This window comes from Prinia subflava, chromosome 4 (assembly GCF_021018805.1).
Source record: "Prinia subflava isolate CZ2003 ecotype Zambia chromosome 4, Cam_Psub_1.2, whole genome shotgun sequence".
In the NCBI taxonomy this organism is placed as follows: Eukaryota; Metazoa; Chordata; class Aves; order Passeriformes; family Cisticolidae; genus Prinia; species Prinia subflava.
In genome coordinates, this window is record NC_086250.1 from 52,466,845 (window position 1) to 52,480,863 (window position 14,019).

General features: G+C 37.3%; 1 protein-coding gene across 11 annotated transcripts in view; it reads left to right on the forward strand.

Annotated features, from left to right (window-relative positions):
- SPAM1 (sperm adhesion molecule 1) overlaps positions 1 to 8,851 on the forward strand; it is a 35,539-nt gene extending 26,688 nt beyond the window's left edge. For 9 of the 11 annotated variants that reach the window (XM_063396779.1, XM_063396780.1, XM_063396778.1 and 6 more), the window contains 3 exons: positions 768 to 1,958; positions 3,458 to 3,547; positions 5,346 to 8,851. In XM_063396779.1, the coding sequence (XP_063252849.1) occupies positions 990 to 1,958; positions 3,458 to 3,547; positions 5,346 to 6,044 (1,758 nt within the window). In that variant the 5' untranslated portion in view covers positions 768 to 989 and the 3' untranslated portion in view covers positions 6,045 to 8,851. The remainder of the gene's footprint in view (positions 1 to 767; positions 1,959 to 3,457; positions 3,548 to 5,345) is intronic. The other 2 variants (XM_063396784.1, XM_063396783.1) reach the window with 2 other exon arrangements.
- The last annotated feature ends 5,168 nt before the right edge of the window (positions 8,852 to 14,019 follow it).

Sequence of the window (14,019 nt, forward strand, 5' to 3'; positions counted from 1 at the left end):
GCACAGAGAATGCTTTAGCTAGTGGGATTCTATACTGAAGCTATCACCACTAAATGCGACTGCTCACTGTGGGTGCACAGACAGCCTCAGCTTTCCTAATGAACTGCACCCCTGGGCAGACTTTGACTCGGGGCCACTTAATCTGAACATCTCAAAAGGCCAGAAGTAACATACAGCGGGCCACATACCCAAGTGATACACAGGTGTTTGAGCCTGTTTAAAAGAGGCCTGGACAGGAGATAGAGTGCCGACAATATTTCAGATACCTCACTGAGTTAAATGAGTATCTATCAATTGGTTTTCTGCAAGTGTAAAACACTCCAGGTTTTTTTATGTTATCTTGTATCTTTCCTTAAGGGCTCTGTAAAATTAAAAAAATTAAGGACTAGAATTTTATTTTGATGTAGGTGAGAACTATTATACATTGCTGTTGATTAAGAGAAGTCACTATGAAACTGCTCATTTTTACAGGTATCAGTAATTGACACAATCAGGACTACTTCTGTACACACTCACTCTGAGCCACTGAATACTGTTCCATTGTCTGTTTTAAATCTAGGTTTTTTACATCTAAGTTTTAGGAGTAAAACTGACAGAGGAATGGTACAGCACATTTCTCTATTGCTTGCACATTGCTCTTTTACTTCAAAGGGGAATTGTACTCAAGCATTACAATATATTCAAAATCAGATTTGGTATTTGTTTCAGGGTTAGAAATGAAATATTTATCATTTCTTACTTTACATTTTCTTCTTTTTCTGCATTAGGTCTGAGAAGTTGTTGAAAAGTTTCCTGCACCCTGAAATGACAGAGAGCCTTGTAAAAAGGACACCCGTATTTTACACCCAAGGAATATTACTTAATAGGTATTAATCTGAAGAAATATACTGTATGGTAAAGATTTTGACAGACTACCAACCTTCTGAACACCCAGAGAGCATTTAATTTTTGTCTGATCAGAAGCGCCTAATGTTGCTGCACATGCTACAATGGAAACTGTAAGACAAATCCAAAGTTTTGGCATCTGTGTTACCTGTACATATCCTGTAGCATCTGGTGTGGTGTTTGCCACTCTTCTAGTTTCTTGCTGCTCATCTCTGAACATAAGAGCTCGTCCGCTTGTTTCTAATTCACCTTTCCTTTCTATCTGGAATGCTCCTACAGAACTTTGTACTGAAAGGACTGGAGTGCAGCTGGACATGAATTTTTTCCCTCTAATTGGAAGCACACTAAAGACATCCATTGGGCAAAACATCACTCTCTTCTATCCAGACAGGCTTGGCTACTACCCTTACAAAAATGAAGTCACAGGAGAGGCATTCAATGGTGGACTTCCTCAACTTTCCCTTCTGGAGAATCATTTAAAAAAAGCCAAAGAGGACATCCAATTCTACATTCCTTCAGATGAACAGCCTGGATTGGCTGTCATTGACTGGGAAAACTGGAGACCTGTATGGATAAGGAACTGGGGATCAAAAGATATTTACAGACAGGAATCCATTGAGCTAGTTCAGCAGAGAGACCTCAGTCTATCAGAAGCTGAAGCCAGAACTATAGCTAAAACGGAATTTGAATTTGCAGCAAAATCATTTATGTTGGAAACTTTGAAGCTGGGCATAGACATGAAACCAAATCGTCTGTGGGGATATTACCTTTATCCAGACTGTTATAACTATGATTACAAACAAAACCCACGCAATTATACAGGAACCTGTTTAGATATTGAAATAGAAAGAAATAATGAACTTAACTGGTTGTGGGAGAAAAGCACAGCACTTTATCCATCTATCTATCTAGAGACAGCCTTAAAATCTTCCAGAAATGCTCAACTCTTTGTTCGCAACAGAGTTCAAGAAGCCATTAGAACTTCCTATGTCTCTAACTCTAGTCATCCCCTTCCAGTTTTTGTATACACACGTCCAGTATTCACAGATGTTTATGAGGAATATCTCTCTGAGGTGAGTGAAGGTAGACCCTTAATAGTTCAAATTTATATTATAAGAAATTACCAGGTGACACTTATTTAGCAAACTACTAACTTGCATCAGAAAGAAGTGTGCAATTTTGTCTAAAAACGTAAATCAATCCATCAAAGAAATTTTACCAAACAGAACACTAAGAAGTCTATTTTCAAACCTTTCTCATTATATTTATCAAATAGTATCTTATTCTCTGAGTTGTCCTCACATGTAACAAAATATCACAAAACTAGAACACATGTTTAGCACACTTAGTCAGAGGAAAGAAATACGAGTTAAGTCTTGCAAAGAGAATTAATAATACTGGGTTTACCTACTGCCTGTTTTTTAGGTTATAAGAAAAAAAAATAGTAAAATGGAGTCTTTCCTTAAAAAGCATTTAAAGCTAGTGAGAAAATTCTATCCTTAGTTATACTCAAGTAGCTTCTAAAATGGTATTTCAGCATGTCATGGGTTAGTTAAGGTTAGGCTCTGATTAAGATCCAATCATCTTATTGTAGTTCTGGCTATACTTTTCGTTTCACATTTTTATAGACACCCACACTATCAGAGATACCATCACTCTGGGTAACCTCTTGTTGGTGTTCCAGCCTATGAGGAAGGGGAAGTTAGAATCCTGGTGGTGACATTCTATCTGGTGTCCTCCCACATTCTGGACAGAGTATTAGCAAGTGTTGTCCCCAGCTCTGTGGATACTTTCAGGGAGCAAGAGGCCCTGCTGGGATCCTAATTAATAATTGAAATCCTATAATCTTTACATTATTTTTTTTTCTGTGGTGCACTACAGTAACTTGCCTTTTTATTGTTTTTTTCATTATCATAGTCCTCTCCCATCCCATATGGGCCTTAACATTTTGCTAGGGCTAGGCTAATAGCTGACCCTAAAAAGGAGAACTGAACAGAAACAAATTTCCCAAATCAATCTCTCTAAAAGACCAGAGACTTTCCCTGGAGAAGGGAGGTTCCTACTGCTGAAAGTTCTTTCTCTCGCTACTTTTCTGTTTTAGCACTTTCCGGTAAAAGAAATTAAGTTAAAATCAAACAAACAAACAAACAAACACCCCCCAAACTCCAAAAAACTAGTTGTGCTTCCCAGTATCTTTATCCCACAGCATTACTGAAACCGGTTGCTACCAACTCTGAGAGGCCAGGAGGCAATGCAGCAAAATAAACCTTTTAAATGCTTGGAGGAGTGTATGTCATATGCCTAACCACTGGCTCAAGTTTTACTGTCTTGTTTTTTTAAACACATGACATATATAAATTGGATATTGTTGGCAACATTTTCTGGTATCACTTGTGCAATCCAGTTCCAGGATAAAATTGTGCAATTGAGAACAGGACATTTGCATTGTGTATCATTGCTTGCTGTCTTCCAAGTAGTTATTTTGGATATGCCATTTACTATATTTGTTTCCATTTGCCCTTACGTTATGGGTTACTTACATTTGTATGATTCTTTGCATGTTTTCCTTCAGGATGACCTGGTAAATACCATTGGAGAATCTGCTGCGCTGGGTGCTTCTGGAATTGTGATCTGGGGTGATATGAATTTAACACAAAATAAGGTATGCTAGATCAATTATTATACAAATTTTTAAGGAGAAATAAAGTGAAAAGGATGTAAAGCATTATGATCACTTACATTGTACTGTCTACTTTTAAAATGATGACTCCATACTGCCAGCAGTGTCTTGTAGTCAAAACTCAAGCACATCTGAGGCTCATTGACTGCGCAGAACAAGAGTTCAATCTTTCAGTGTATCAGTGCTGTTGACTCTTGGTAAATGGACAAGTTACTATGAAAACCATAGGGAAGTCAGCACTTGTTTAATTAGCATAAGAAAGAATTCCTATATCTTCATTTCATTTTAGTCTTGAGGTAAAGAAAAAATTACATGGGCTTGCCCAGAACAATTTTTCAAAGACCCTTCTGCTTTCCGGAGTGGTGAACTCGGCAACAATATTTCAAGCAGTAGGAGAAGTCAGTCTGTAAAAGTTCAGCCCTAGCCTGTTCTGTGTGTTGTAAATAGTACTTTGATTAATTTGATTATATGAAACATCCAAGTCAGAAGAAAAAAACTCTAGTTTGTTTTAGGAAGAGGAAATACATAGTTTGAGAAACTGTTACAAGGATGGTCTCATAATTCTTTCCAGGTAGTTCATTCATACCCAGACAAGTTAGATTTAACAAACTGCTGTATGGGAAGACTCTTGTGAAATCTTCTGAGTGCAAAGAACCAAAATGCTTCATCCCTGCCAGACCTCCTGTCACAGAAAGCATGGCCAAATACCCCTCCACAGCTCTGTAAGGTTGTTATTCCCCAGAGCATCCCACTTTGACTTTTTCGTATGTGCCTGCCTTTGTGAAAGGATATCAGTTGCACCTGGAACCTTTCTGCCCATTATCTCAATATCAGAACATAGATGAGCAGCAACTTTCATTGTCTGAATTTTGAGATTCCTGTGAGAAAAAACTCATCACAGCCCAGTCATACTGTGTATTTGTTCACTAACTGCACTTGATTTTTCACAGCTTTCACAGTTACTAGCATTTTGGCAACAAAATATTACTGTAAGCCTCACTTCTGCATCAATCAAAATTTCTTGGAAATATGTTTTTATATACCTAAAAACCCTAAAAACACCTATCTACATCTTAGATTCACCAAATTGATTTCCATGGGTATAAATATTAGGCTTACCTACATGTGATATTGGGCAAATGCCCATAATGTCAGAAACAACGTGAGATTACTCAAACCTTCTGGTTATTAAACTGTGCCAAGAATGCACAGAACACATGCCAATTTCATGGTCAGTTAGAATGATCAATTATCTTAGCATACCTTCAATTTGACCATCTGACCACAATTCATTTAAAAATGCCATGAAAGCTCCCTATTCTGTAGCCAAGCTATTCAGGTCAGAGGAAAGCTGAAAAGTTTCAGCTTACTTGATAGAAAAAGTATTAGTTTAGGCTGAAGAAATGAGTTTTTTTTTCCCCAGATAGATTAAAACTGTTTAAGACTTAAAAAGGAACTTCAATTCTTCATAAAACTTCTTTAAATGCATCTGTTTCAAAATGCTACATGAAATATAGAGATAAAATGAAAGCTTAAAGACAATTACTTTCTGATCTAACTGCTTTTTATAACATCTCCAGCAACTACACAACATAAATTTGTTGTGATCTTTGAATTTTATAACAGCTTCTCAGATAAACTTGCTTCCAACAGCAAGTTACAGCTATTATCAAATCCTCAGGGGAAATATTTATAGATATGTACTGTGGCACTGTTATTAGAATGACAGGATTTTAATGGTTTCCATACTAAACGTGGAGGTATAATGCTCTTTTCACAGAACACCTGTAGAACTCTGGACAACTACCTTAGGAGGACTTTGACCCCATACCTGATCAACGTCACAATGGCAGCCAGAATATGTAGCCAAGTGCTATGCCAAGACTCCGGTGCTTGTGCACGGAAAAAATGGAATTCCAGTGACTATCTTCACTTGAACCCTGAGAATATTGCAATTCAAATGACAAAGGATGGAAAATATACTTTACAAGGGCAACCATCATATCAGGATCTGCAAACCTTCATAGAAAAATTTGATTGCCATTGTTATGCAGGGCACAGCTGTGAACCTCGAGCTGATATAAATGACATCCATTACCTCCATGCTTGCATTTCAGAAGATATTTGCATTCAGATCTCCTCAAATTCACTTTCAAACATAGAAGCCTCTGAAGAAAAGATCCTGTCTAACAGAACTGCATTTTCATTTATCTCTGAGAGTAAGGGGACATTATCTACACATCCTGAAATAGAAGATTTCCAATCTACCTTTGGAAATAATATACTTAATATAACAACTGCAGAATATAACACTGTTACAGCTGCCAGTAGCTATGATTTAGAAGAAAATGATACTCGTACTTTCAGTAGTTCTTCATCCTGTAAGATAAGGATGTTTAATCTGTTTCACTTAGTTCTACTTTTGAGAACCTTAATACAAATGACCCATGAAAGTGAGAATATATATGACTATATCTGAAATTCTAAAGGTTTTATTTACAAAACAAACAAACAAACAAAATAATTCCTGAAAGGCTTATGGTCTTATCCGTATCAGGTAACCTTCTCTAATCCAAAGGTGCCACTTCAGCTTGAATGTACTTCTTCAGTTTAGTTCTATAAACTAATATTTGTGCCAAAGATATATTGGTCTATATACACTGGCTTTGCCATACAAGAGGATAATCCAGAATAAGAAACATTTTTTACAGTTTACATTTTTAACCATTATATTTGGAAAAAAGTAATTGTTGGCAATGCTCTTTTGTGTATTTCAAAGTAAGACAGTTAAATATTTAATATATAAAATAAGTCATGAGGTTTGATGCTCTATGCAAGAATTAATTCCATATTAATGGAATTAGCTCTTAAAAATACTTGGCTTAACTTTAGATTTGTGGAACTTTGCAGCATAAAATTTATCTGATTAATGTAATGTTTCTCCACTTTTCACAAAACCTTTAGGGCTCCCATAGTTTTTATTTTAATTAAATATATTTTTAACTCTTCAAAAGGTTCTAACTTCAGTGTAAATGTTGACTTTGAATATTACAGCTTCATTATTTAAAAACTGAGCCATAGCAGTTTATTCTCACAAACCGCCCCCCTTATTTCAGATGTCCCTTTCTTGGTTTCCAGTTGTTTTGTCTTGCCAATACTCACAACTAATCTGCTCTGCCTGTGCATTCCCTGCCAGCACAGGTCTTCAGTCCTAGTTTCTCCCTCCAGCCACCCCTAGGAACTGGTTAGGGCTGTATGTGCCATTTGGACAGAAGCCTGTGCATGGGACTGTATGCCTCGTTACCTCCTGAGGAGTCTCTTTGGTGAAAAACAGTTTGCTCCTTAGGAAAACCCAGCAGTGGAGGCAAAAAATAAGTGTCACTGGGGACCTGAGACAATCTCAGGACCATCTTTCTGATTCAGTTTGCTGACAGAACTGAAAGTATTTGCTTAATATTATTCCATTGCCAAAAGCAGTGTGAAAGTAACAGAGATACTTCAGAAGAAAACTACTCCCAATTTCATATCAGGAGTCTAGTTATGATTAACATATAGTTGGTTTAAGCATTTAGAAGCAATTAACTGCAGTTTATTTGATAAAATAACCTTTTCAAATTATTATGTCAGATGCTTAATAGACAGTTGGCCTTCTGATGGGTGAAGAGTGGCTGCTGGCATGGATACATTAAAAATCTCCCCAGAGCCAGGCATGATCTGCATAAATAATTCATCACCTCCCACAGATATAGCCTGCCTCACTAATGAAAATAACCAGGACTTCAATATAGTGGCCATTTACTTATAAAAAGTTCATTCCTTAATCTAGCAGAAAACATGTATTATATCAATTTTCTTTGAATTTTCAGGTGATTGGTCATAACAGAGATGCAGAAAAATAGATGAAGCCATTAGACTAAACATGGAGAAATAATGTTTTATGGCTTTTGAACAGCAAGTTATCAAGAGGAAGTGACCATTTTCTCACCCCAGTTACAGTGATAAATCCACGAGTCAAAGCTGTTTCTGCCATTAATGTTACACGTGGAATCATGAATAAAAACATATATATGTGGCAGATTGTTCAGTACAAAAGAATGCACCTGGTTTTGATCACCTGTGTAAAAATATGCTTTTTTCCACAGCAGCTTTGCTATTGGTTATTTTATCTTGGGTAAAGAAAAGGCACGGTATCATAACTCCTGTGCCTGAACTCCCTTCACACTGCATTTGTGGTAACAATCAAATGGTTTCTAAAAACTGGAAACATCACTGGTAATGCCTTAGCAAAACTTGTATGACTTATATGAAATTCTAATTTTTGTCACAATGCTTTGACATGGCTAAACTGAACGATACTGGATCTGTAGCACTTTGGGGTAAGACAGCTTGCAGGTTACCAAAATCTGCAAGTCTTGCCATGAATGCTTTTGACTATCAGCCAGGTAGCAGAACATTTGTGATGAATCAAGCAGGAAATCATCACAAAAGGAGGAATGAGAAGATAAAATCATAGAAGAGTTGAAACAGACCACCCAGGACCTCCCAATGGATGCAGAGGAAGTAAACTGCAGAAGTGAAAGAGTGGAGCAGTGAGGAATGTGGACAGACCAGTCTCTTCCCATTCAGCATTTTCATCTGCCTGTTACTTAATATTGACAACCTTTCCTGAAAGCTCACTGTAAAGATAAAGGAACACACTAACTGATATGTTAGACCTATTCATCCAATACCATCTCTTTTTTTTTTGAGAACAGCCAGGACCAAAAAAGGAAGATGAGAGGAAAGCAGTCTATTGCAATAAACTGTGCCTTCCTAAGCTGCATGTGTAAGCAGCTACCTTGTGCTCTGATGCACAATGCTTTGCCAAACACTTTTCAAATGTTCATTCAGGATTATTTATGTTACCTATGTGTATCTGCGATTCATGCTTTAATTCCTACAGCCTTCAGGATTTAGGTCGGCTATGTGTTAAATTACAGTATTTTCCAAATATGTTATTTTCTCGGTGCTATATTTGTCTTACCTATGTTCTATGATAAAGAGTCATCATGGAGTAAATGAGTCTACACAGAGAAAAAGGAAAAAGAAGGAAAGGAGTGCTATGCCTTGCATTGCTGGCAGCTCTCATTTGCTCAAAGCCAAATTCATTTTTTCCTAAAGTGGACCCCTTTCCAAAGAGATTTTCCTCTACGCACTGTATTGCCTGCAATCATTAGTTAGCCTTATAGTTTTCATTTCTTGCATTCTTGTACTTTTGAAAAGATTAAATACTAGAGGAACAGTTCACTTTGATTGCCATTCATTATTTTGTATTTCTCCTTTCTAGAGAGACCTCGGGCTGGCAATACTTAGGGACACGGAAATGCTAAAGTGGGTTTGATGAAAGGGTCTGTTTAAGTGAAAGCTGTTAACTACCCTCCTTCAATGTTTTGACATTATGCTAAAATTTTAATTGAAATTCTACTTCTCTGTCTGAATAACCTAGATCTAGTTTACTGTGTTGCTTATTCTGGGACATACAAAGATAGTCATACTTCAAAGGGAAATGGCAATTGGCACTTAAAGAATCTGAACAGAATAAAAACATAGTCTAGTCCTCACATTACAGTTTTTAACTTTCTTTGGTAAAAATAACAACATGGAGAGATGTTTTGAGAGGCCAGTAAAATCACTTTGTAGACAGCCTAGGATGTGACTGGAATCACGAAGAGTTCAGCAAAATTTGCTTTATTCCCTGCATCACACTGGGATACCCTGTCATAAATATATATATCAGCAAAGAATTGCACAGAAGATTTCAGACCTATGCAATATGTTCTAGACAACTTCCAGACAGATTAGATTTCTACATGTACCTATCCATCACTTTTCAGTACAAACAAGACAGCAGAGACAGTTCCATAATTTTAAAATACATTCAGTTATGGAGCACTGATGACCTTTTTAAGATGACAACTAAATCCATCCTTAAGCATACACACCTAAAACATACTTGAAAGATTTTTTTCACACTGCACTTGTGCCAGCTCTTTTGCACTGGGAAATAGCCAGCAAAATTAGGGTCTGAGACTTCAAGTTGGAGTATTAAAAAATAGCATTGATACAAAAAAAAATGTTTATTGTGTGTCTTAAAAAAAATACTGCTTTATTTAATGATTTCATCTTTCCTAAAGACTGATTTTTGTTGTTCATTCTTGCAACTTCTTCTCCTGTGCTACTGAAAGCTGTTGTATAGCTGTCTGGAAACAGATTCAAAAAGCTTACTAGTCTAACTTCATCCCTTATCATTTCTAAATTATTCCCAATGTGTAGCTATCCCAGACTTCCCTGTCTGTTTTTCTGGAAATACTTCATTAAATATTGACCCTGCTTCACAATATTTTTCATTATGATGATCATCAGCATAAACATGTAAACATGCTGTATTCAACATAAATTCTAGGCTTTTGTGTATACCAGTCAAGAATCAGGGTCTTTACAGAACAGTTCTTTCACATAACTGTTCCAAAACAGTTGCAACTACCCTTCACTGTCACTGCACTCAGGACTGCAAAAGATTCCCACGTTTATTGTCCCCTTGTCATATATAAGAAAGTAAAGGGCAAGAAGATAAAGGGCACCTATCAATATTAACATCCTTAAGGGAATAATTTTTGATTTAATTATGTTCACTAATGTGTTACCATCATCATGGTATCTTGATTATAGCTCTCCGTGGTCAGTAGTAATTAGATGACATTTTTCAGTGTATGCTTGTATAAGCCCTGGCTTATAACTGTTAAGGTATTTTATTGATTAGTAATCAGACACAAATAGACAGCATGAAAATTAATGTGGATTATTACTTTATATATTCAACCAACATTTTGGCTCTGTGCACACAATTCAAGAGTGCTGTTTAGCACTATATATATGTGGGCTCTAGACAATATGCAGTCACCTGTCTCTGCCTTTGTTTTTATATGAGGAAATATATTTATTCAACAGGACTCTTTAAGATCCTGCAGAAGAAATATACCATATGTTGGCAGTCTCATGGACCGCACTGCTCCCTGAGGCTACTAGCAGGTTGAGACAAGATGAGAGCTTGCCTGTGTCAAGTGATGATTTCCTGAGGCAGGGACAAAACAATCACCCATTTAAAGGGAGGCTAAGGGCACCCCGCAGTCCCACAACCATAACATGGTTAATGTCTCAAGAGAGCACAAAGTATTTTGTTGCTGGGGTAGCTGGTAATTAAGGGCATTGGACTAATAACAGTCTTAGGCTGCCTGTAAATCCCATGCACTATTTCAGCATGAACTTCATATACCAAGTTTAGGTATCCAAATCACAGCATTTTTGAGTTAAACCCCTTAATCTGCCACTTTAGTAGTCCTTACAGAAATCCTTCTTCACTTTTTCCCTCACCAGAGCATGAGAAGAATTTAGAGTACATACTAGAGCCTCTGGGGCTGCAGCCAGCAGAGCGCACAGATGACACATGCAGACACTGGTGGGTACCTTACAAGGGTGAGTACCTCACTGAAAAGTCCAACACGATCTGTTCCCTTCAGCAATGCAGCTGCCTGACTCTGCCCTACAAACAGAAAAGATGACTAGTCACTCCCTAAGGCAGTGCCTCACCAGCAGAAATGACTGATTCTACAGGTTTTTTTTCCCCATCCACCAAACATCTGGTGTATCAGGACAAACCTGAATACAGAGTGAGACATTATCTCTTCTCAGAATAGTCTCTTCTTGGGAGATTTCATTCTGCTGAAAGTTTCTTCTCCTTAAGATCTGCCCAGGGAGATGACTGAATCACCAAGAAACAACTAAATGTGGCATTTAGTGCTATGGTCTATTTTACAAGGTGGTGATCACTCAAAGGTTGGACTCGATGATCTTGGATGTCTTGTCCAATCACAATGATTCTATAGTCTTCAGCTATAATTAAATGCATGCTTAAAATACAAATAAAGTGATCGAATCTCTTTGATAGTGCTCCGAACTACCAAATACCTCATTTCTCCCCAAATGGGAAAGATATGGACATGCAGTGTTGGTGCAAATCATTTTGCTGACCATGTGTTTATTGCATCCTCACCATTGTCACCTGAAACCTCAGATACACTTTTATAAATTTTTATAGCACAAATAAGTCTCTGCAAAGGAGTAAGCTGCTTTGCTATCCCTTCAGAGCACTTGGAAGACTCATCAAGTTGGGCACTGCATGGTCCCATAACACTGCTAAACTGGTCCTGAAGAGTGTGAAACTCAATAGAGAAGACAGAAAAGTAAAATACTTTATCAGTGAATGATTAAATGTTTCCCAGAAAGATTAAGTGGCTGATCTGTCTACAGCCACACACAATAACAGGATAGCTTTTAGCTATGAAAACAAATGTCCTCAGAGTTCCTAAGTGTAGCAAGGCAGCAATATGTTTACATACAATATTCTATTACCAAACAGTCTGTAAAATAAAGAATACCTTTTATATTCACACAGTTTTGTAAAAGATATAACAGATTTTAGAACAATGTAACGGAACTTTAAATGTGGACAAATCAAGACACCATAAAAGACTTCAATCATTGTACAACTGAATTAATGTTTTAGAATTTATCTGTGCATTTTCTGATACCCTTTTATGAGGATATGCCTAAAATATATTTTTTTTAGAGTTATTATATCTAATGTGTTATCTAACACATCTAATGTATTAAGTAAACTTCCAGCATTATGAGACTCAAACACGAGTTAAAAATGTAATATTTCTTGCAAAAATAGAGAGTGCTCAATTTTATGTGAGTTGTCTCCCATGCAGTAATCAGAACCACTTCATTCCCAGAATTTACTCTTACAAATGGACTTTGTTTTACACATCACCAGAGGGAAGAGGAGTAAATTTCTCATATTTATCAGTTTTAAGCCAGCCAGAAACATTTCACCTATTCACCCAAAATTCAGTAACTGCTTTGGCCAAAACAAGTTTTTAAAAATTGCAAGATACATAGCAGAAAAACAAAAGATTAGTGATTTGCCTGTGAATTATTTCCCAGTCCTTTTACCCATCCAACCAGAATAAACCACTTCATCAACTGTTCCACACATTTCCCCAGTGATTTTCCCCGTTAGTTGTAGAGTAAATGGTAAACAGGCTGACACATTTGTGACTGCTGGTGAGGATGTACCTATGCATTGAGCAGCCACCTGGCTGCTACTCAAGAGACAAGTAAACCAGCAGAGTTCTGCTACACTCCCTCTGTGCAGGATCTGACCTGGTTCCTTTTAATCTGCCACTAATTTTCAAGAAACTTCCAGAGCTATATCACGCTTTGAAACTGCTGAAGACACTATCACTGCCAGCATTTTAAGAGTGGCATTCAAAATTCTGACTCCACCCAAATTACCAATGCTAGGGAACAGCATGAGGAGAAACGGACTATCTGTAGCCAGAACAAAACCCGATGTTACTGGGAAAAAAACAAAACAACAACAACAAAAACCCCAACCCCCCCCCCCCCTTGTTTGTTTGAGACTTGCCACTGAATTTAAAAACTGGATGAAAGCAACCAGATTTAAGAGAGGCAAAGAAAAATAATTCCCTAACATTACCATTGGGTGGCAGGGCCAGTTCCAGTGTCCAATTTAGTTTTGGAAACGTGCAATTAAATTTACAAGAGTAATAACTCAGTACTTTTAGAATTACACTACAAATCATTTTGACTGTACCTAAAACCAGGGCATGAAAAACCATGAAGATTTTCACCTCTACAGCTGGCCTACAACCAACTGCTCTTGAGAGCTTCAAGATTTTGTTGTCCAGCTGACATAGCCAATAAAGTTTTATCACAAACTGCATTCTCTAGATTGCTGAATTATGTCTCTAAAAAGACCAAGAAAACCAAATTTCAAAATGCTTTGATAATTGTCATGTTTCAACAGAAAAGGTATCTACACTAAATGTGTGCTTTTATACCTGTATGAACGTTCTTCAACAACCAGCACCACCAGCACTGTAACCTTTCCAGAGCACCGAATTTCAGTTGCAAGTTCTGAGACCAGCAGATGGATACAGAAGTGTTATCATCCCTGTGCTTATGGGTAAAACAAACTTTAATATTCTCTGGCAAGACTGTATGCTGAATGTTGCTTATTCAGTGCAGGCAGATGATTCTTGGTGAAGTCGTATGTCTCATCATTGATCACAACACAAAACAACCATCACAAGCACCTTTTGAGGCAAGGAATCGTACTATAGGTGATTTCCCAAAAAATATCATAGGAGAAACAGAATAAAACCATGGTAAGCCCTGGATGTGTAAGCCTGTCACTACATAATGAAGAATTCAAGCAGTTTCCTGGAACAGTGGAGGTCCTATCCTAGGGGTGTGAGAACTGCCATTACTAGACGCGATGAACCTACAAAATCGATGGCGTCAAGCAGCCCAAGCCCGCCAGCTCTCGT